This window comes from Carcharhinus amblyrhynchos, chromosome 10, assembly GCF_965287045.1.
Source record: "Carcharhinus amblyrhynchos chromosome 10, sCarAmb.v2.hapA, whole genome shotgun sequence".
NCBI classification, from domain to species: domain Eukaryota; kingdom Metazoa; phylum Chordata; class Chondrichthyes; order Carcharhiniformes; family Carcharhinidae; genus Carcharhinus; species Carcharhinus amblyrhynchos.
In genome coordinates this window covers 3,308,989-3,333,420 of record NC_137333.1, presented here as the reverse complement: position 1 = coordinate 3,333,420, position 24,432 = coordinate 3,308,989, and the positions used below count along the sequence as shown (strand labels likewise).

The 24,432-nt window shown below is 43.5% G+C and overlaps 1 protein-coding gene and 1 pseudogene across 1 annotated transcript in view; one reads left to right on the top strand and one right to left on the bottom strand.

The window, feature by feature from the left end:
* Nucleotides 1–2,019: 2,019 nt before the first annotated feature.
* Nucleotides 2,020–2,173, bottom strand: LOC145349582 (U1 spliceosomal RNA; annotated as a pseudogene).
* Nucleotides 2,174–2,913: 740 nt separating this feature from the next.
* The window catches only part of kpnb3 (karyopherin (importin) beta 3), a 61,386-nt gene continuing 39,867 nt past the window's right edge, over nt 2,914–24,432 (top strand). The window contains exons 1-4 of the mRNA XM_080198068.1: nt 2,914–3,026; nt 17,011–17,091; nt 20,220–20,412; nt 21,568–21,670. Coding sequence (XP_080054194.1) covers nt 2,949–3,026; nt 17,011–17,091; nt 20,220–20,412; nt 21,568–21,670 — 455 coding nt within the window. The 5' untranslated portion in view covers nt 2,914–2,948. The remainder of the gene's footprint in view (nt 3,027–17,010; nt 17,092–20,219; nt 20,413–21,567; nt 21,671–24,432) is intronic.

Here is a 24,432-nt window from a genome sequence, read left to right as displayed (position 1 = left end):
GAGCCAAAGACTAGTCAACTTCAAAATTCCACAATCCTCAAAAAGACAATCCTCTTGCTAGCAGATGAGGAAAGGAGCAGACTTTTTAAGTGAACATTGCCTTCTTTAGTTCAAGTCAAATAGGCGTGTGTGTGTGTGTGTGTGCATGTACAAGCAGACGTGTGCACACATGTACATATGTACATTTTAGCCCAATCCATCACGCAAACCAGCCTCCCATCCATTGACACTATCTCCACTTCCCGCTGCCCCAGCAAAGCAGCCAGCATAATTAGGGGCCCCACGCACCCCAGACATTCTCTCTTCCACTTTCTTCCTTCAGGAAAAAGATACAAAAGTCTGAGGAACACGTACCAATCGACTCAAGAACAGCTCCTTCCCTGCCACCATTAGACTTTTGAATGGACCTACCTCACATTAAGTTGATCGTTCTCTACACCCTAGCTGTGACTGTAAACACTACATTCTGCACTCTCTTCTTTCCTTCTCTGTGAACGGTATGTTTTGTCTGTATAGTATGCAAGCAACAATACTTTTCACTGCATGTTAATACATGTGACAATAATAAATCAAATCAAATCTATGCGCACATGCTAACATGTATGAGTGTGTATGTACATGGTTGTGTGGCAAGTGCCTGCATATGTGCATGTACACATGTTGGCATGTATGTATATGTTTGTTATCAAGTGTGTAAGCACAAAAAAGGGTCAGCCCTTAGCCTCCCCTGTTCGAAAGAAAATAACCCTTGCCTATCCAATCTCTTTTCATAGCTTCAATTTTCAAGTCCTGGCAACATTCTTGTAAGTTTCCTCTGCTGTTTCTTCAAAGCAAGTATGTCCCTTATATGATATGGTGACCTGAATTGTACACAAAACTCCAGCTGTGGCCGAACCAGCAATACATCACTGCTTTTGTATTCAATATCTTGCCCAGTAAGGAAAACATTCCATGTGCTTTTAGGTGAGTGGGTGTTTAGGCCAGGGGTGGAGGGCAGGCAGTTGGGTGGTTTGGTTGTGGGTGCATCCAGGTCAAGTTGGGGAGGTCATTGGATTGGGAGTATGAAGTGGGGGGGGGGGTGGTGTGCTCAGGTCTGTGGGGTTAGGGGTGAGGTGTCACGAGGGGGGTTACATTAGTGCGGGGGCTGTGAGTCAGACCAGTTGCAGAGAGTTGGGATTGGTGGAGTGGCATGTGGATGGGGGAAACTCCATGACATTTGAGGGTATGGTGGAGACCCTGGGAGGGGCAGATGGGGTGGGGAGGTTGTGGTCAGTCAGGGTCTTTACAATAGTTACCCAGAAGTTAGAAGAACGTTTTCTGGCCAACTATTAGTATCACCCTGTCAGAATCATCCAAAGTTTGTGATTTGAAACACATTTTCAAATGGTTACTGAGGGTGATTGCCCCAGAGAAACTTAGCATGGCCAATCCACCTAACCCACACATTTTTTGGACCGTTGGAGGAAACCAGAGCACCTGGAGAAAACACATACAGGCATGGGGAGAACATGCAAACTCCACACCTTCACTAGAGGCCAGAATTGAACTCAGATTTCTGGAGCTGTGAGGCAGCAGTGCTAACAACTGTGTCATCATTTCAACATCTAGATTATCTAGATTACAGGAACCCATGGGGTAAAATTAATAAGTGGATAAAGAGAACCTGTTCCCAGTAGTGGAAGAGTTAACCAGAGGACATTTATTTAGGGCAAATGGCAAAGACAACGCAATGAAAATCTTCTTCACACAGTGGATGGTTTAAAGTTTATTTATTAGTATTAAAAGTAGACTTACATTAACACTGCAATGAAGTTACTGTAAAAATCCCCGAGTTTGCACATTCCATTGCCTGTTCGGGTACACTGAGGGAGAATTTAGCATGGCCAATGCACCTAATCAGCCCATCTTTCAGATTGTGAGAGGAAACCAGAACGCATGGAAACCCATGCAGACACAGGGAGAACGTACAGCCTCCGCACAGACAGTGACCCAAACCTGAATCAAACCTGGGTCCCTGATGCTGAGGCAGCAGTGCTCACCCCACAAATTTTTCAGTCAAGTATCCTGCATTTGGGGACATCGCAGGCATCAGCACACCCGAAGTGCAATGGGCTAGCCTCGTCCTGGGCAAACCACCCGCTTGATCATGGTTTCACCTGTGCCAGGTAAGACAACGTAGCAGAATAATTTTGTAGCTTTTGTTCAAAAATGAATTGCTTTTGATTAAAACCTAGAATTGTGATTCTCAGAAGATTGTAAAACAACTCTCACTGTATATTTAAATTTGGTTTCAATTTGCATTCCACAGCCTGAGGGTAAAGTATTTGGAGGTGACTGGTCAGACACACATTAGCTGTGCAGACAAGTTGTCTGCCTGGAGGTGGCAGATGTGCCATTCATTCACAAGCTGCAATGCTCATTTCCCGCCTTATGTAGGGCTGCGATGACGTCATCGCGCTTCCGCGCGGGCTCTCCTGTTTTTACTGAATGGCTGGGAGCGTCACGGCTGGCGCGCTGCCGCTTCAGCCAATGGGAGGAGGAGGCTTTGTGCCCTCCAGCGCCGGGGGAGGGGAGGAGACCAAGAGGGTACACTCTTCCGTCGCGCCAGGCTGCGTCTTACGTCATCGCGCCACCGCGTGGGCGCGGGGCTGGCACACGTCATCAGGCCGAGGTTGTGCCGTCCCCGGCGAGGCCAGCCGGCACCCTGCGTCACGGCTCCGCCTCCTGGACGTGTGGCTTCTACGTCACAACGCTAGGCTGCGTCGCCCGTGGCTGAGCATCGCGTGGAGGGGACGCCGCCGGGCACGCACTGTACGTCGGCGCTCGGGGCCACGCCCCACGGTGGGAGGCCCCGCCTCCTCCCCTCCGCAGGTGTCAAAGGTCAGCTGCGCCGGCCTCCCTCCTCCCTCCCCCCATCCCCCATCCCTCTCTCTCACACACTCGGCGCCATGGCGGAGCAGCAGCAATTCTATCTCCTGCTCAGCAACCTCCTGAGCCCTGACAATGCCGTCAGGAAGCAGGCCGAGGTAACCGCAGAGGGAGAGCGGGTTATGTGTGGTTAAAAATTCACGGTATAGTTTTATCCTGGTGGTGAGGGAGAGGAGGGGGGGAATGGGGGGGAGAGAGGGGGCAGGGGCTTCATTGAAGCCAGGCTTGGAGGGGACAGTGTGGCCTAGTTAGTCCCCCTGGGCGCTGAGGCAGCAGCTCCTTCCTCTCCCAGTCCTGGCTTGGGTGGAGGGGTGGTGGGGGGAAAGCAGAGGCCCACGTGTAGCCTGGCCTTGGCCACCAGATCCTCCGGCCATGTGTTTTCCCTCATCTGAACACCACCTCCCTCCAGCTGCCTCTCTGAAAACTCCAGCTCTGGGTACAGAAGCTGAGATTCTTCTCCCTTTGGCAGCAGAGAGGAGGAGGAGGTTGGACAGAGGACTGACTCCACAATCAGGAGACGACTCAATCAGGGGATTAGAAACAGAAAGCGCTGAGGAGAGGGGGGGGGGGACTCAGCAGCTCTGCAGTATCAATGGTGAGAGAGATAAAATAGAAGCAGAATACTTACTGCAGAAACCAAGGGATCTGGATCCAAATCTAAAATACAAACAAAAAGCACTGGAAAGACTCAGCAGGTCTAGCAGCATCTGTGGAGAGAGGAATCGAGAGTTAGTGTTTCGAGCCCAATGTGACTACTTTGAAGTTTGACTCGAAATGTTAACCCTTGTTTCTCTCTCTTTCCACAGTTTTTCCCTGTGCTTTATGTTTATGTTTTAGATCTAGATCCCCATTTTCTGCAGTATTTTTGTTTTGTTTTGGTAAATAAGGAGAACCTGTTTACATTGAATCACTGGTTTGGTCTCGAGCAGCGTATTGTATCCACTTCTGGGCACCGCATTTTAGGAGGGCTGTGAATTGGGGAAGGTATGGAATAGATTCAGGAGACTCCAGTACAAGAGACCTAAGTTGATGTGGATGGATTGGTGAAGTTGGGGCTTTTTGCCTTGGAGAAGAGAAAGTTGGCAGCATATTTGACTGGTAATTCAAAATCTTGAGGGGTTTGGACAGAATAAATGGGGAGTAACTGTTCCCATTGGCAGGCAGCACACCAACCGGAGGACACAGATTTAAGGTGATTGACAAACGAACATAAGGTATCATGAAGGAAAACTGTTTTGTGACACAACTGGTGAGGGCAGCAGATTTGATCGTGGCTTTGAAAAGAGTATTGGATAAACGTGCAAAAGAAAGTAATTTGCAGGGAAATGGATGAAAAGTGGGGAGTGGGACTAGCTAAACTGCTTTGACAAATACCAGTCATGGGCACAATGTGCTAAATGGCCTCTTGTGTTATGACCATTCTAGTGACAGGAAAGAGAGAGAGAGGTAGTGACCAGACAGCATGCATTTCAAATAAATAAAGAAGAAGAGGGAGATGAGTAGATTATTTTCACTTGTGACTTCTGATTTAGAATGCATTGTCTGAGGGGGTTATGACCATAGATTCAATAATAACTTTCAAATGGGAATTAGATATCAATGTGAAAAGGAAAACAAGTTACAGCTGAGGGGGGGGGGGTAAAAGGAAGAGGAGGGGGACTAATTGGAAGAACTGACATGAGCATGATAGATCTTTCTGTTTGCTATGAGGTTATTTCTGTATGGAAACCTTGTCAGGGAGAGTAGATAACCTGTAACTTGACTGTAGGATTTAATATGGACTATTTTTCAATTGCAGACCTGATTGTCAAAAGTGTGACCCTGTGAAAAATTTTTTTGGTTTAATCATTTTTATTGGGATAGTGAAGGGATTGAACTAAACATCAAAATACTCACCTAATGATGCTTTCTTGCACTTGAAGTTTGATCAGAGATGAAGATTTCTGTCTATAAAAATGTTTTCCTTCCCATTTCTATACCTGTAGATTTGTTATTTTCTTAACTTGTTTTTAGCATTACAGATGAAAGCTGCAGGAGAATCCTTGTTTATATAAGTTGGTTAGTGAGATGTTTGTGGTGATCTATAATTTGGCTGTTTAATGGATTTGTTTAATTGTAACCATGATGTATGTACTCTTGTATTGCCTTTCATGTTTGCGAAGTTATAACTTGTGAATGGAGTGCCATTGTCTTCAGTGCGCTGGGTGTAAGTTAAAGAGCTGTCATTTTACAGGTTAGCTGTGAGATAAAGGGGAATGGAAATATTGAATCCTGATCAGTGTGTCTGAGATGGTTAGTGAGGACAGGGTGGAATTAGGTATGATGCTCACTCTGGACACCGACAAGGTATGCAGATTAGAAATAGGAAGGGTGGAAACTGGGACCATACCTCAGTGAGTTATAGATGGCTTTGGGAAGTAATGAGAGAAAAATGATTTGGTTCTAAATAGGACAGTAGATATGAATCATTAGTCTTAATTTCTAAATCTACTCCATTTGACAAATCATTCAGAATGTGAAGCAGTGTCTCCATGATGTATCACCTGAGTTGTTCAGCGAGGCACAGTGGTTAGGCACTGCTGCCTCACCATGCCAAAGACCCAGATTCATTTTGCAGCTTGGGTCATAGTGTAAAGTTTGCGCATTCTCCCTGTGTCTCTGTGGGTTTCCTCTGGGTGCTCCAATTTCTTCCCACAATTCAAAGGTGTGGGTTAAGTTGATTGGCCATGGTAAATTGTCACTTAGTGCCACGGGGACTAGTAGTGTAAATATGTGGGGTTATGGGAATAAGACCTAGGGCGCACTTGTAGTCAGTGCAGACCTGGGCTGAATGGCCCCCTTCTAAACTGTAGGGATTCTATGATCATTTGGATTAATGCTGATCTAGTAATCAGGAATAAGGCTGGGATTTACAAAGTAGACTATTGGCCAAAGCTACAGGAGAATCCTTTTTTGTTTATATAAATTGGCTAGTGAGGTTTTTGTGGTGATCCGTAGTCACATTTCCAATGTGATAATGGGGCATATTACTTGAGCTGCTCTGAAATTTCCTCCCTGAATCTCTCTACCTCTCTCTCCTTAAGACTTACCTCTTCGACCAGATTTTTGCCTATCTGCTCCAATATTGCCTCATATAACTCAAATGTGGCTTTGTAACAGTCTATGTTGTCAGACATAAGAACATAAGATGATAAAGACGCTATCAGACATCAGCTGTAAAGTAGTTTGGAGAAGCTTGGGGTTATGAGAGGCACTATAAAAATTCAAACCTTTATTTCCTTGAAAACAATTTAAGAATATGAGATATGAAACTTGCTTGCTGAGCTAAGTTTTAAGCTGCATAGTGATTTTTTTTTATACCTGCGGTTTAGGTGTTGTGAAATTGGTAGTGGATCCCCATTTGGAATTGTATTTGTGTTTTGGATGTGCGTAATGTGATCGTAGCAAGTCTGTTTTAAAAAGAAAAAGCTATCTGGGGAGTGATGTTTGGCACTTAGCAAAGAGAGTTTACTCTTAATGTGCTGTGGGATCAGTGTTTTATATAACTCATTATTCCCTTGAGGATTATTATAGATGGCACTTTTGGGATTTGATTATGAATTAAGCAACTTGGAAGATGAATTTGTTTCCTTTAATTTGTCTCTCAAAACTTTTACGGTAACATTTTCAGCAAGCTGATAATTTGGGCTGTTGTATTTATTAAGGCAGTGAGAATGTCATTGTCCTTGATATATTGAGTTCCTGACTTGTGCAAATAGGCTATTACACTGGGAGCCAGAATATCAACACTTGGCCAATTGTGCTTTTCCTTGCTGCTATAAGCTTCAGTGAAATTAGATTGGCGACTGCTGCAGGTCCTGTGATTTTATTTGCAGTGGTGTGTTTGGCATTGTTTTGTGGCTCAGGAAGATGTGGCAATAAGCTATTTCCTGGAATTACTTTCACAGAGTGCATGTGTCAAGTTGGTGTGTGGGATGGTATAAAAGGATGGAAAAACTGAAACTCAGCAGCTCTGGCAGCATCTGTGGAGAGAGAAACAGAGTTAACGTTTCAAGTCTGATAACACCACCATCACACAATTCCCACCCCCACCCGCACCTGCCTCCTTTTCCAGGGCCACCTGACACTTGTTCTTCAGTTTTTCTTTCACTGAGCACAGGTCTTTGTTCCCCTATTAATGCATTCTGCTATCTGTCCTTCTCTGCACCACCTTTAGTCCTTAATGCTACCAGTAACACTCCCTTTGGCTTGTGCCCACGCCATCTTTGTCAGTCTGTCCTTCATTGTGACCTACGTTATTTCTATCCCAACTATTCTGTTCAACCTTCTCCACCTCCGACTATCTAATCCATTGCATTTCTTCAGCTGTGAAGGAAAGTCATATTGGATGTGAAAAATTAACTCAGTTTCTCTTATCACAGATGCTGCCAGATGTGCTGGGTTTTTCAGCATTTTCTGTTTTTATTTCAGATTTCCAGCATCAGCGCTATTTTCCTTTTGTTTATACTGGAGTTGAAAGGTGGGTTTTAATTTGCTGATCTGGCCAGTTCCCCTTTCTTTGACTGGGACATTGGCAGGATTTAACTAAAGCTGAGAAATAGTTTTTCAGGCCACTTTAGTATTAGGATTTATTTCAATACATACAGTCAGTATAGCTTCTGTGTGATGTTACGATTGTACTGTGTACAGTAGGTTATTACGAGTTATCAGCTATCTTTCAGTGCATAGCGCACTCACCTCTGAATTGCATGTACTCCAGAAAGCTGACTGTGCTACCTGTACAGGGCTGAGGGAGCAGCGAGTTTCAGGTGGACATTAAACCAAGGCCCCCACAGGTGGATGTAAAGAGTTCATCTCTTCTATTTCGAAGAAGAGCAGAGGAGTGCTCAATATCCTAGCCAATGCGCATCACAGTTTAAAAAAAAATTGTTTGCTCGTTTAACACATTGCTTTTGTTTTTGGGAGCTTGCTGTATGCAAATTGATTGCTATACTTCTAACATCACAACAGTGACCGCACGTCATTGGCTGTAAAATGCATTGCGATGCCCTGAAGTTGTGGGAGGTGCTGTAGAAGAGAAAGAACTTCAACTCATTTAAAGAGACTTCAAGTTGGTTGAGTGTACTGCCTGATGTGCTATACAGGCCATAAAGTTGCTGGATTCGTCATTTGGTCTCTGTCAGTTCAGTGATCTCAGCAAATCAGCAGCAGTGTCTGGTGAAAGATAAGTGGAGGCTCCAGTAGTGGGAAAATTGACCAACTGTGATGTGTGACAATATCAACAAGTTGTATTTATATAGCACCTTTAATTTCATAAAATTTCCCAAAATGTTTCACAGAAATGTTATCAAACAATTTGACATTGACCCATATAAGAAGATATATGGGGAGATGACCCAAAAGCTTGGTCAGAGGTCGATTTTAAGTCATTTTGAAGGGGAGTGAGAGGTAGAAGGTGGTGAGGTTTAGGGAGGGAATTTCAAATGAGGGGCTGGGCTACTGATGGCCACCAATGGTGGTGGAATGAAAACTGGGAATGCTGAAGAGGCCAAAATTGGAGGAGCGCAGAGATCTCAATGCTGTAGAGCTGGAGAGGATTACAGAGATACGGAGGGATTTTAAAATCAGGGTGGAAGCATTAAAATCAAGGTGTTGCTTAATCAGAAGTAATGCAGATCAGTGAGCACAAGATGGTAAGTGAATGGGATTTGATGCAAGTTAGGATGTGGCCGGCGGTTCCTTTGTGACTTCAGGTTTGTGGAGAGTAGAATGTAGGAGACCAGCCAGGAGTAGAAGTAAGGAAGCACAGTTGAGGGTTTTAGCAACAGGTAAATGGAGGTAGGACAGATTCAGATGGTCTTGTGGGTGTGGAAATTGTCAGTCTTTATGATGCCGTGGAAGTTGTGTACAGTTTTGTTTTTAGACTCTTGCCAGTGAGAGGGATGGCTTGATGGCTAGAGAACGGAATTTGTGGCAGGGACCAAAGATATATAATGGCTTCCATCTTCCCACTATTTAGTTGGAGGTGGGCATGGTTTTGGGAGGTGACAACACATTCAAGGTCTTTGGAGAGGAAAGGAAGATTGGACAGTAGTTTCCAAAGACAGTGGTTGCTTTTTTTAAAGAGAGTTGAAGAGTACGTAAAGAGGGAAAGCCATTAAAAATGGTTAAAAAATATGGAAGGCAGGAAGGGCAGATGGATGGCCAGCAGTTTAATAGGAGTTAGGTTGAGGGAGCAGGAGGAATGGTCTTATCAACATCATGACCTTGTGGGGATAAAGAGAGATGTGAGAGGCTCTAGAGAGATGCAAGTTAATGATGGAGGAACTATTGAGGAAGCGGGCTAGGGATGCGGTGAGGAGAGGGGAAATGGGAGAGGCAGCCATTCTTATGGTCCTAAGTTTAGTGACACTTCATACTGGTTGGTAAATAGAATTGAATTTTACTGCAATGCTGTCGTTCTGTTGAATAGAAAGCAAGGAAGAACTTGAATTTATACCATGCCAATAATGACCTTGAGGCATCCTGAAGCATTTGACAGCCTTAGGACTATAGTCACTGTTGTGGGAAATGCAGTAAATATTTTATACGCAGCATGGTCCCACGAACAGCAATCTGATAATGACCAGATAATCTGACATTAAAGGTTGGTTGACAGGTCTAGCCAGGACAATGCAGATAATTCCCCAGTTCTCCGTTGAAATGGTGCCATGAGATCTGTTACACACAACAGAGCAGGTTTAATCTGAAAGATACGTTCCTTGAGTGCGCTGCCTGCCCAATGTCATGGCGTGCTACCCACCCAGGATTTTGATATTGAGGCTAATGGAACGGGATTGGAATCCACAACCTTCCGACTCAGATCCTAGTGCTAGCAGAGCCAGGATCATGGCTGATTTGGAGCTGTTGAGGTTTACTAAGTTAAGTTTGTGGAGATATTGCTGGTGAACCATCTTCAGGAGGGGAGAAGATTGAAGATGATTTGTTAGTTCATAAGAACATAAGAAATAGGTTTTAATGGACAGCACCAGCGTGAAGCACCAACGCTTTTTACTGCTATTTTTGAATTCTGCACCAACCCTTTTAACTGCTATTCCTGAATTCTCCCCATCAACATTCTTGGAGTTGCCATTGACTGGAAATTGGACGAGCTGTTAAAATGCTTTATCTGTTTGCCCTCAGATTTTTCACATCCAACTCAATCACCTAAGAGCTGGCCAGGGATTGAATGCTGTAATATGAGTGACGCACTCCCTAACTCCCCTTAGTCCTTCTATCATCTACAAGGTGTTTGACAGGATTGTGATACTCCATCGCTTGGATGAGTGCAGCTGCAACAGCACTCAACACTTGACACCAACCAGGCCAAAGCATTTTCACTTCACCAACCAGCTTAAACAGCCACACTCTATTGCATAGGGGTGCAGCATCTATCATCTACAGGAGACACCACAGAACTCATTCAACTGACCCTTGCCACCTCGAGTTCAAGGGCAGCAAGCACATGAGAACGTCATTGTCTGCAAGGTCCCCTCCAATTCGCATACCTTCCTGATGAGAACTATATTGCCATTCCTTCACAATCACTGGAATAGAATCCTGTAACTTCCTTCCAAAAACGCTGTGGGTGTATGTGTGTGGATTGCAGCATTCCAAGAAGGCAGATCATCGTTATTTTCTCGAGGGCAATTAGGGATTGGCAGTCATTGCTGGCCTTGCCTGTAACACCTGCACCCTAAAAGCTAAGCTTAAAACAAAGGTTCTAAGTAATAATTCATAATCATCATAATTGCACGTATGTAGCACCACTGATATCAGGATGTTGCAAAACAATTGGATCTTTGAAGTACAGGTTGTTTCGAGACTCTCGTATTTTGCATCAAATGTGTTCAACAATCGTCTGATAACATGTAGTTAATGAGTGGAGGGACAAATATTTTACATAGGCCATTGAGAAATGCCTGCTCTTTTTATCATGGGGCTGTGGTATATTTAATGCTCGCTGTAAGCAGCAAATTGGGCATCAATTTAATTTTGCATCTAAAGTATGTCACCTCCAACAATGCTGCTCTAGCGCATTGGCTGACATTATAGTGTAGGCTTCAAACCATACAGAATACTGTGCTTCATTCCAAGCAGGCTTTTGTATTACATACGAGAGCTCTTTGTGATTCAGTTTGTTCATTCATTCTTAAAAATGCCTGAGTTTCTATTCTTAAGCCTGGTGGGGAATGCCATTATAGATTCAATAAGCTTCATGTGTCTAGTCAGGACTGGGTTGCTGCTGGGTGATGAATGGCCATCAAAGCCTGGCATTTTTATCAGCTGCAACACTTTTAATAATCAGCACATTCATTCTTAAAAGACAATTGATTAAGATCCTAAAATAGATAAGTTAATGCTTGCTGAATTTTGTAATCCTGGCAGGAGATTTTTTTGTGTGTGTCTGTTCAGAAATCTTTTATTCAGGGTTATAGTGTGGTGTTAACAGCAGTCATCACTGGATTGTGCAGCAACTGTGAAAGGAGTTACAAGGCCATTAGTATTCTGTGTTGGGTTAGACTAGTCATTGTTAATGGATGCTGTTCTAACTTGAGTGTATAACTTCAGCCCATTTGAAAATGAATTTATTTTCCCTTCTATCCTGGTATGCTATGTCCTAACTTGTAGTTATTAGCCTGACTCCTTATTTTCTCCTGAGCTTGCTAGCTCTGCTTTCTGCTTGAGAGAGAGAAATTTGGCATGGGTGCAGTTAAAGCTGGGACTTTGTCATTATACATCACCACACACTTGCATGCGCAGCCATCATAAAACCATTTTGTTTCCAATCAGCACCATTTTCCTCCTTCAATGCTGTAATCCTGTCATTTGTACACCCTCCATTTGAGGGAGTGTAGTGAAACAGCACTTAGTACTGCAACTGTGTCTCCCCAGTTGACCCCCTGTCCCCCCAAACAAAAACATCTGGGGCATTCTACACAGCACAAGGTTAACCAGCATTGAAGCCTTGCTTACATTTGTTTAAAGGGAGATGATTCTTTTGAGGATGAATTCTTCCTTTAAGTCCCTTGATAAAATTGAGGTACTGTGTGCTGTGGTGTAACTCAGTTCCATGCTGAACAATGGCATTTTCTCAGTGAACCATTGGGAAACCTCATGTGACAACATTTCGGATATGTAAATGTATCATATCTTCTTTATTTTTTCTTGTCTTGTCTCAGTGCATCAATTCCCTTTCCCTGTATCCAATTGTTCTCTGCTCCTGAAGGATGTCAAGATTTGCACTGTCATTTCAGGAACAGGAAGAAGTCATTCCATTCCTCAAATCTGTTCTGCCATTCAATTGGATCATGGCTGATTTGTATCTAAGCTCCAACTACCCTGCTTGGTTCTGTAACTCCTAATCTCCAATAAAAATCAATCATTCACAGTTTTTGAAATTGCAATTGACCCCCAGACTTGGATAGCTTTTTTGGGGGAGAGTGCTCCAGATTTCTGCTCCTCTTTGTGAGAGGAAATGCTCCCTGAAGTCACCTCTGAATGGCCTGGCTGCAGCGTTAATGTTATGTCCACTTGTTCTGGACTCCCCCATCACAGGAACGAGGAAATGGTTAACTCCTTTAATCATCTTAAGCACCTTAATTTGATCATCCCTGAATAAACAAAGAAAATTACAGCACAGGAATAGGCCCTTCGGTCTCCAAGCCTGCACCGACCATGCTGCCTGACTGAACTAAAATCTTCCACACTCAGCCAGTGTATCCTTTCTGCAGTGTGATGCCCCAAACTGTACACACTCCTTTAAAAGGGCTCTGCGCAGCTGTAACACAACTTTTACTCATTGTGTTCCAGCCCTCTTGACACAGGTCAACATTGCATTGACCTTCCACTGGGGTTAGTGTGTATATTAATAGGGCTTGTTGTGACCTGCCTGTGTTCAGGGGACAGTCGGTTGATCTGAGTAGGATTGCCTTTCTGTTTGGTAACCCGAGCTTTGCACAGTTGAGGTAAACAAGCTCGAGTGACTGTCAGATGTGAATCAAACGTGATGTGATTGGATGCCAAACTGGTCAGGAATAACGCATTAGTCCCCCAATGGCTTGTAGTTTCCCAGCTTGTGACTAAACTGTCACTGTCAGAAGTGTCTCATTCCTTCCCCCCCCCCCCCCCACCTCGCTTTCTCTCTTTCCGCCGTGCCCCCCCATATAAAAGTTTACTATATAAAAGTTTGAAACTGTTCTTGTGCTGTTTTGAACTTTGGTTGTTTTTTATGAATCGGTATTTTGATGCAGGTTGCAAATCGTCTAAACCTTTTTTGTAAATCAGATCAGATATAATTATTAGAAAGGAAAAGACATTGCTGAAATATTTAATTATGTACCTCATTATTGGTGCAGGTGTTGACCATGGGAGATGGATGAGACGCTAAATATTTTTGGCTGCTTATGCTGTAGGTTTACTCAAAGTTTCAGTTTTGATTATTTAAATTCATTGAGACACTCAGTTCTTCCATCGGGGAAAAAGACACGATAGTCTGAGGTCAAGTACCAACCGACTCAAAACAACATCTTCCCTGCTGCCATCAGATTTTTGAATGGACCTACCTTGCATTAAGTTGATCTTTCTCTACACCCCAGCTATGACTGTAACACTACATTCTGCCCACTCTCCCTTCCTTTTCTATGTACGGTATGCTTTGTCTGGATAGCATGCAAGAAACAATACTTTTCACGGCATATTAGTACATGTGGCAATAACATATCAAATCAAAATCAAAAGTGATGCATAACCAATGCTGTGGGGGGAAAAGAATGTGAAACCTGGCATTGCTCCAGTCTGTCCATAGGCCTGTACTCTGCCAGTTAAAGCAAAGACATTCATCAGTGTTGCTCTGATGTAGGTGCTAATGAAATAGTTGACAGATCAGGCTTTACCCCTCATACTGTGGGATGCTATCAACTCCTATTCACGGGTTGATATGGTTGCCAAATGGACATCCCACCGCTCACCCCAGATACCTTGCGCTCCTGTCTTAACACACCCTGCTGCCCCCCTTCCCCAAACTTCTAACATTGGTTCCGTTGAAATATAATTCTCAAGATCATTTCACTGAGCTGTTCGGTCTTATTCTGTCACCTACCTAGACAGCACTGTGGGATGGACATACCTACACCACATGGAATACAGTGATTCAAGAAGGTTGCTCACTATCATCATCTCCAGGGCAATTAGAGATGAGAAACAAATGCTGCCCTTGCCCATGATACTCACATCCCATGAATGAATTTTTAAAAACGTGTGTTTATAAGGAGCCTGTGGATTGATTGGTAATTCCTTTCCAGGCTTTGTCAGTCTTAACCTTGAAATTTGAAGCCAATAGTGCCCATTTGGTTTTTTATAACTGCAAAAAATTGTATATGACTTAACCAAGTTGGTTCATTCTCAGCTATATTTTACACCTTCCTTATGGGAAGTGACCTTAAACTTGCTTTTGAATCTAATATTGGGAATTGTATTTGTGATGAGCTATTACCCTGCATTGCCACAATCTTGGGCCTTTTTTTTGATATACAAATGTAAGTCAGCACTATCACTTGGCATGGACAGACAAAGCGTTTTTTTTTAATGAATGTTTGATGGCGGGGTTTCCATTTTACTACAAGATGTAATAAATCCCCATAATCTACTGGAGTACAGAATGGTCATTATTCTACATATACAGGAAAGACAAACACTCAGACAAATAATTCAAATTACAATTGTTATAATTGTTGTAGTTGGTGTCTTTTTTTCATATGGATAATGAAAAGACACAAAGTATGGAGTCTTGGGATAACTGGATAGAGCCATCACCACATGGCCCCATGGTGCACGTGGAATCAAGAGTATAATCACAAAGGAACAGAAGTTCAGAATTTATAATGGACTGCAGGGTAATACAACCATCCACATAATTTGCCAGCAACATCTGGGATTCATCCATTGAAGTCTTTGCATTTCCACCATATTGTCATGTCCAGCCACCTCCAGCCTTCTCAACAAAACCAAAGACAAGACTATGTAAGACTAGTGGCCAGAGTCTTCAGCCGATCCCAGGCCTTGAAGATCAGGTATGATGTGCTCCATCGAGCACGAAATGCCCAACTCTGAGATCGAGATTGTAAGAACATAAAAACATAAGAAATAGGAGCAGGAGTAGGCCATCTAGCCCTTCGAGCCTGCCCCGCCATTCAATAAGATCATGGCTGATCTGTCGTGGCTCAGTTCCACTTTCCCGCCCTCTCCCCATAACCCTTAATCCCCTCTCTTATCAAGAACCCATCAACCCGCTTCTTAAAAATATTTAGCGAGGCAGCCTCCACCACTTCAACTGGCAGAGAATTCCAGAGATTCACCACCCTTTGAGTGAAGAAGTTCCTCCTCAACTCCGTTCTAAACCGCCTCCCCTTTATCTTGAGGCTGTGCCCCCTAGTCCTACTGTCTTTTTTGAGCGGGAAGAGTCTCTCCACCTCTATCCTATCCATCCCATTCATCATCTTATACGTCCCAATGAGATCTCCCCTCATTCTTCTAAACTCTAACGAGTACAAGCCTAGTTTATTCAGCCTCTCCTCATAGCTCAATCCCCTCAACTCCGGTATCAGCCTAGTAAACCTCCTCTGCACTCCCTCCAGGGCCAAAATATCCTTGCGCAGGTGTGGCGCCCAAAACTGCACACAGTACTCCAGCTGCGGCCTCACCAATGCCCTATACAGCTGCAGCAAGACCTCCCTACTTTTATATTCAATCTCCCTCGCTATAAAGGCCAGCATCCCATTCGCCTTCCTTTGTGGCAGTCAGTTTTCAAATTTGGCTGGCAATTCATCCCAAGGGAAATCGGGCGAACGGATTCTCTTTCTCCAACTTCACTTCCCCGAATCAACCCAGGTGTTCGCCATACCATGCAGCAGGATTTCCAAGGACTGAAGATGCACTCCCGTGGAGGAATTTGCCCCCTCGACTGAAGGGATTCTCTTTAGGATATCTTGCAGTTCATCGGTGTGAGTGCCAACAGTCTGTGCCGGGGAGCTGAGACCATTGTTCACAACTTCACTCGTAATGGCGGCCATCATCTCAATGCCTGCAGCAGCCCTGAAGTAAAGACCCGCTTGCTATTGAAACCGCCACCATGAACAGGACCCCACCGAGGTCATCTCCAACCGCCTCAATCAAACATCAAACGAGGATTTTCTTAATTCTGTTCCCTGTTGCCAAAATTTAGCCAGGATCTCCCAGGAAATGTAGCACAGATTATACAGATCAGGATCAAAAAATTATGGATTGTGCTTAAGATATTAAAAGATGAGTAGCCAGAGCTCATGTAAACACTGCCATTAGAGTGCCGACAGCATGTGACCCCCGAAGAGGACATTTTAAACTTCCCTCAGCCGTGAAAACACTGCGGTGTGTACTGCAAAGACAGTTGACCATTTCACAAATGCTTCCTTGTCTCTTTTTGTATAATATCGTGTTTTGGCTCTATTGAAGTGGAATTGGGAGCAATTTGAGGAGGTGGGACGTGCAATTTTTTTGTTCTTTGTGGAGGGCAAGGGGGAAAGAATGGTTTCGGGATGGAGGAGCGATGAATTCTACTTTGCAGTAGTTTTACTCAGTTTCTCTCGTGACATAATCTTTGCGGAGGAGGTGAGAATGTGTCCTGTGTTAGGAGTGGTGTAAATGAATTGCCTGTAATGTATGCCTATTGTATTAAGCAACTTTATGCCATCACCCATTTTGCTTCTATACATGTACAAAGAAACCTGTTTCACTGGGATAACTTTCAGCTAAAGTCTGCTTAAACTATCATGTAATGCATCTTGATCTGAGGTATTAGATCCTCTTGACAAATTTAGTAAGTTGTGATGAACTCAAAACTGAAGCCTCATGCACCACATGCACTTTTCAAAGTTAAGTAGAATTTGAAGCAATTAGTTGGTTTTAAAAAGCATTTCTTAATTGTGACTTTATAAGCCTTTTAAAAAAGATCTAAATGTATGTGTATAAAGAGAGATGTCCATATGATTTAATCTTTCTATTTTTCAGGAAGCCTACGAGAATATCCCTGGCCAATCGAAGGTTACGTTTCTCCTGCAGGCGCTCAGGAATACAGCAGCTGCAGAAGAGGTAATTATCAAAATCTTTGCATTCTCTTTGGTCCAGTATTGAAAAGCTCATGGGGAGTGAGTAGCATTAAAGATTAGAGCCGATTTAGCGAAGGATGAGCAGTCAAAACTTGTTTCAGGATTTTCACCTCTGGGCTACACGAAGGAATTGAATGGGGATTCTGAACAATATCTGAATATGAGCAGAGGTCTCATTCTGTTCCACACAAAGAATGATTAGCACTCCTGAGGTGTGTGGGTTACGTTGATTGGCCAGGCTAAATTGCCCCATTATGTCAGGGAGATTAGTAGGGTAAATACATGGGAATAGAGCCTGTGTGGAATTGCTGTTGGTGCAGGCTCGATGGGCTGAATGGCCTCCTGCTTCTCCAATTTAGAGACTGCTTTTTAAAGCCTGATTGTGTTATAGTAATGGAATATAGGATAAGTTACGCTTGTATAATCGACATCATAAAACCTTGAATTTAACACCTGAGTCTTATGGTGATATTAAGGCAAGTGACATAAAGCTTGATAAAAGGAAGATGTTTAAAGAAGCATCATAAATGAGGAGAGAGGGGAATAGTTAGAGGTTTAGAGAGGGAATTCCAGAGCTCCAGGACGTTAGCAGCTTGAACATAAGAAATAGGAGCAGGAGTAGGCCATCTAGCCCTTTCATTCTTTAGCATTTGACTATTTTCTATAGAGTTGTAATGGTGAGCAGTTGATTCCTGCACAAATCATAGTTCTCCATGTTTAATGGGGACAGTCGTGTGGCTGAAGGCAAGCCATTGCTCAGGTTGAAATGGCTGCTTTGGATAGGTGGGAATGCAGCCAACGTGAGCATTTCCTGTGATTGGTGCAGATTTGTCTTTTGGTGGCTACCGCAGCGTAATATTGAAAAGGGAAGAAGTCAGGCACGCGTGGAGTATACAATTTATAGTTTTGGCCAAGGCAATTTTGATGTTGAGAACAGAAACCAAACTGGAGTGAGTTGAGCTTTGCAAGTGGGCATGGAATTGAAAGACAATGACTAATTCTGCAGGTGGAGGGAAGCTGTTAGAGGCAAAGGAATCAATGAGGTCCTTGCATTTGATTATCTTAGGTATTATTTTGGCAGATTATGGGATATAATGAGCTTATCTTTGCATGCATTACAATTCTTCTCCTGTGAACTGCTGTGGGACATCCTGAAGACCTGAAAGATATTTTTTTTAAAACAACAAGGTCTTTTTTCTTTTTAGCATAATTCCTGATGCTTTCCTGCCATGTTGCTCTGAGCCCTGCCCTTCAGCATTGAATTTCTGACTTCATTACTTTGCATAGCACATGTGTTTCAGAATGAGAATTGTGAGTGGACTCCCTGGGAAAGGCATTTGTCCCATCAGAGCAGAAAGCCATCCGTGAAAATGACTGCTGTAGGAGAGATGGTGGCATGGTGAGACTGCATCTGCAGTATTGCGTCCAGTTTTGGTCTCATTATTTGAGGAAGGATGTGATTGCATTGAATCATAGAATCCCTACAGTACAGAAGGAGGCCATTTGGCCCATCGAGTTTGTATCGACGACAATCCCACCCAGGCCCTATTTCTGCAAGCCCACGCATTTACCCTAGCTTAACCCCCTGACACTAGGATCAATTTTCGCATGGCCAATCCACCTAACCCGCACATCTTTGGCATGTGGGAGGACACCCATGCAGACATGGGGAGAATGTGCAAACCTCCACGCAGACAGTGACCCAAGGCCAGAATTGAAACTGGGACCCTGGCACTGAGGCAGCAGTGCTAACCACTGTGCCACCTTTTTTTTTCTTGCCCAGCTATGCCCTGTACACAAAATTGGAAGCAGTTCAGAGGAGGTTCACTAGATTGATTCCAAAGATGGAAGGATTGAGTATGAAGAATCAGCTTGGCTTGTACTCAATGGAATTTGGAAGGATGGGAGGGGATCTGATTGAGATATATAAAATTTTTAAAGGGATTGATAAAGTAATTGTAGACCAAATGTTTCCTGTTATGGAGCAATCTGGAACGAGATGTCACAAGTATAGGTTGAGAGGTGGTAGATTTAAAACTGAGGTGAGGAAGAACTCGCAGAGGGTCGTGAATTTGTGGAATTCATTGCCGCATAGCAGGGTGAAGTCTGAATTGTTGAATGGCTTCAAGAGGGAGGTGGACATATTCCTAATAATAAAAAGAGAAAGGGGGATATGGGGAACAGATGGGGAGGTGGATTTGAGACCAGGGAGAGATCATCCTTCATTACGATGTAACTGTATAACCTGATTGAGCCTGCTCTGCCATTCAAACGATTGAATTTGCCTCCTTCTGCTCCTAATTCCTATGTTCCTATGATGGTATTCTCGCTGAGCTAGTGGTTGAAATCCTATCATGACAGCTGGTGGAATTTAAATTCAATTATTTGAAATTGAAAGCTAACTATGGCACTATCGTATGATTCAGTTGTTTTTTTAAAAATGTATCCTTTCACAGGATGTGGGCGTGCTGGCTTGGCCAGCATTTATTGTCCATCCTTAATTGCCCTGGAGAAGGTGGTGATGCACTGCCTTCTTGAATGCTGCATGTCGTGTAGGTAGACCCATAGTGCTTGTAGGAAGGGAATTCCAGGACTTCAACCTTGTGGCAGTGAAGGAGAGGCAATATAGTTCCAAGTCAGGATGGTGTGGGACTTGGAGGGGAGCTTGCAGCAGATTGGATTCCCAATCATTCTTGCGCTTGTCCTTCTAGGTGATAGAGGCAGTTAGGGAGGCCAACAAATGCTGACCTTGCCAATGATCTCCGCACCGCATGCAGGAATGAAAAGTCATAAAATGACACACAACCAGACAACTTCTCTTCTATAAAATGAATTCCTCTCATTCAGTTTTTCATGTATGGCACACTGAGATTGATAAAGCATTCTGTATGCAGTGCCTCCATGTAACATGACTGCATCCAGTTCCCTGTATATCGGCTTTCAAGGGCTTTGGGGAGCTGACAGTGGACTAAGTGGATAACTTCCAAAGAGCAGGCAAGGCGGGTCTTTCCATGCTGTAAATCTGTAATCAACTGAAACGTAAAAAAAAAAGCCATATGATCTTTCAACTTATGGGGGGAGGTATATAATTGCACTCCTCTTTATTTGCAGGTCAGACAGATGGCTGCTGTTTTAATGCGGCGAATGCTGTCTGCTTCTTTTGATGAGGTGTTCCCAAGCCTAACCCCCGAGGTACAAAATGCAGTTAAAGATGAACTGCTTCTGGGTATCCAGATGGAGGGGTCATCAAACATCAGGAAGAAGACCTGTGACATTGCAGCAGAGCTCTCTAGAAATCTGATTGGTTAGTCACTTGTGATATCCTTTATTTTATATTTGGAGCTTGTGTTTCTTAGCAATGAATTTTCACAGCTATAGCCTTTCACAAAAACTTTTATTCATCATAGAATCCCTACAGTGCAGAAGGAGGCTATTCAGCCCATCGAGTCTACGCCAACAACAATCCCATCCCCACAAATTTACCCAGCTGATCCCTCAGTGAAATAACTCTAATAACCACTAATACTCTGTGGAAATTCCAGTATATAACTAGAGTGCATTAGATGTGTCTCTATTCCTCCTCTTTTCCCTTATGCCCCCTGCGTGCAGGCTGAGAAGTTAGATTGGGATCTGTGATTTGTATTATCATTTCTAAGATGCCAAAGCTGCTTGTCTTTGGGCTGTTTGACCTAATATGTTGTTGTCAAACCAACTCCGAGTGCAGCACTATGAAAAGCAGTGTCATTAAAAATGAATCCAGACATTCAGGTGTTGCTTTAGTGGCAGCTGTGGCTCAGTTGGTGGCACACATGCCTCTGAATCACAAGGTTCCGGGTTCAGTCCCATTCCCGAGCTTGAGCATAGAAATGAAAGCTGACGTTCCAGTGCAGTACTGAGGGAGTGCCGCACTGTAGAAAGTGTCTGTCAAGTGGGACTTAAACCAAGGACCCATCTGCCTGTTCAGGTGGAGGTCAAAGATCTCCCAGCACTATTTTGAAGATGAGCAGGAGAGTTATCCCTGGTGTCTCGGCCAATATTTATCCCTCAGTCAACATCACAATAGAACAGGTGATCTGGTCACTATCATGTTGCTGTTTGCAGAATGCAAATAAGCTGCTGTTTCCTCCATTACAACATAACTGTACTTCAAAAGTACTTTGTTAACTAAGATATTTAATCATGAAAAATGCTATATTATTGCCAGTTGTTTTTTTCTTTATTCCACCTTATTTAACAATTGTTATCTGTGGTAACATAATTACCATATAAGGCTAACAGTTAATGGTGGTAGTAAAATAAATGAACATTTCATAATCAAAAATATGGACACACCAGTGGGTTGTGAAGGTACAAATGGAAAGGGGCTCCGTGGGTGTCTAACTAAAGCAAGTGAATGGTTTAACTAAGAATGTTTCTGATGTATTGATCCAGGCTGAAGGTGTTGCTTATTTATATTTAGATGATGATGGCAACAACCAATGGCCAGAAATTTTGAAGTTTCTCTTTGACTCCGTCAGCTCCCAAAATGTGGCATTGCGTGAAGCTGCTCTGCACATTTTCTGGTAAGTTTTGTGTATTCCATTTTTTTCCCTCCCCCAACCCCACCTCATGTTAAATTACACGTAGCTGACAGGGTGTGGCTGAAGCAGAATGAGATGGGGAAATGTCCCAGAATTGACCCCAGTGAGTGAGTGGCTCGTAATTGCAAAATCTCTAGGCCTGAATGTTTTCTCAGGCCTCCTATTTCCATGCCATGGCAAAATATCTAACTTAGTTCAGTGGCAGTACTTTCAAATTGTAAAGACATGTAGCACCGAGGCCATGCAGCCAGCCTGGGCCAGCTATTCAAAATGAAAAGAGCTTTAGAAATTGTTCCATTCCCTTGGCCCTACAGTTTTTCCCCTTCAGCTGTTTATTCAGTTCCCTTTTGAAAATTGTTATCTAATGATTAATATTTAAAGAACAACATGATCCCACAGTGTTTAGTGCTGCTGCAGCTCCAGGGACGGGGGTTCGATTCCTTGGGTCACTGTGTGGAGTTTGCACGTTCTCCCTGTTTCTGTGTGGGTTTCCTCTGGGTGCTCCAGTTTCCTCCCCCAGTTCAAAGATATGCAGGTTAATTGATTGGCCATGCAAAATTGCCCCTTAGTGTCAGGGAGTTTAGCAGGGTAAATACTTGGAATTACGAGGATAGAGCCTGGGTGGTATTGGGTCAATGGTCTGAATGGCCTCTTTCCACACTGTAGGGATTCTGAATGTGCTTCCCACTGCCCTTTCAAGTTCCAGGTTATAACTATGCAGAAAAAGAAATCCTTGTCTCCCTTCTGGTTTGTTTGCCAACGATCTTTAACAATGTCCACTGGTTAGTGACCCACCCACTATTGCAATAAAGTAGCTCATATTCACCTCTCTCAAAACTCTTCATGACTTTTAAGTGCTTCTGTTAAATCTCCCCTTAATATCCTACCATAAGGAGATCACCTCAGCTTCTCCAAGTGACTGATGTCCCAGTCTGCTCTCCAGTGTAGTCCTGGTGGGGGAGAAACAAGTGCTACATTGTCTTGATTGAGACATGGGTGCTGTGGTGGCACATTGGTTAGCACTGCTGCCTCTCTGTGCCAGGAACCCAAGTTCAATTCTGTGTAGAGACTGTGGAATTTGCAGTCTCCCTGTGGGTTTTCTCCAGGTGCTCCTATTTCCTCACAGTCCAAAGATGTGTAGGTTAGGCGGAAAAGCCATGGGAAATGTATGAAGATACAGGGAAAGGTGGGGGAAAGGGACTGGGTAAGATACTCTGTTGGAGAGTTGATGCAGACTTGATGGACGAAATGTCCCCTTCTGCATTGTAGGAATTCCATGATTCTGAGACACTGACCACATGTCTGCCTGGTCTCTTGATGGATGTTAAAGATCCAGTAATTCAAAGAGGAGTGACGAGACCTCCCGGTGTTCCAACCAAGATTGCTAAAACTGATTATCTGTCAGTACACTGCTATCTGTGTGACTTGCTGTGCACAACTTTGCTACTTCCCTGCATTCCAACAGTAATTACTCAGCAAAAGTATGTGGCTGAGGAAGCACTTTGTGATGACTTGTGAATGTGAAAGGTTCTATGTAAATGAAAGTTAATTCTTTAATGATCGCACTAGGGTTCCTAGATCAGGAGCTGCTGGCTGACCATTCTGTCTATGATAATGGCTGGGAAAGACCAATTGGTGCAAATAATATGGAGCTTTCCTGCTTCATCCCAAGGTTCAGAATGTTGAGTAGGAGGTGCAATTGCAGCAGCCTGTAGCTTGTCTCGTGCTGTGGGAGGCTTCTATTTATATGGAAGAACTGCTGCCTGGTTCAAAAGAAAAGTTATTTGACTATTTTTGCTCTTGACTTTCACAAGTGCATTAATTGTGGAAATCTGGAACATTTTCCTCAATAAATCAAAACTCTGATGAATGGTTGGTGACCTGAATGATGCCTGAGCTGCTGAATATTTCCAGCATTTAAAAGAAATATTAGACTTCCAGCATTTTATCTTTTTATTGGTAAAGGGATATGGATCCAAGGTGGGTGAATGGAGTTAAGATACATTGCAGTCATCACCTGATTGAGTGGTGGGGACCAGCATGAAGGGCTGAATGGCCTCCTCCTGTTTTTATATTCCACCCAATGTGTTTCACATGACAGTTATCTAGCAGAAAAAGTGTTTGATTAAAGTCCTCTTGCATAACTCTTGAATAAAGCTGACACTTTTCTGAATTTTATTTTCTTTATTTCATGGGATATGGGCGTCACTGGCAAAGTCAATGTTTTTATGCCCATCATAATTGTCCTCGTACTGAGTGGCTAGCAAGGCCGTTTCAGAGGGCAGTTAAGAGTCAACCAAAAATATTGTGGATCTAGAGTCACAATGTAGGCCAGACCAGGTAAGGATGGCAGATTTCATGCAGCGTGTAGGCATCAGTGAATCAGATGGGCTTTTACAGCAGTTGATGGTTTCCTCCTTGCCGTTACTAAGATTAACTTTCAATTCCAGATTTCTCATTAGCTTACTATAAATTCAACCAATTTGCCATGGTGATATTTGAACCTGTGAACCCAGAACCATTAGCCTGGGCCTCTGGATTATAAGACCGTTGTCATTCCCAGTGTGCCGCCATCTCCTTCTGACCCTCCAGTCGTGGCTTTTGAAGCACACAGGCGCAAAGTCTTGAAATATGGCTAGCACCAATGTTTCCTTAGGCTGAAGAACACCATTACTGGCTTATGTTGGTTGTAAAAAGAGGGGCTGAATGGCCTATCCTGCTCCTGTAATAAAAACCAGAAATAC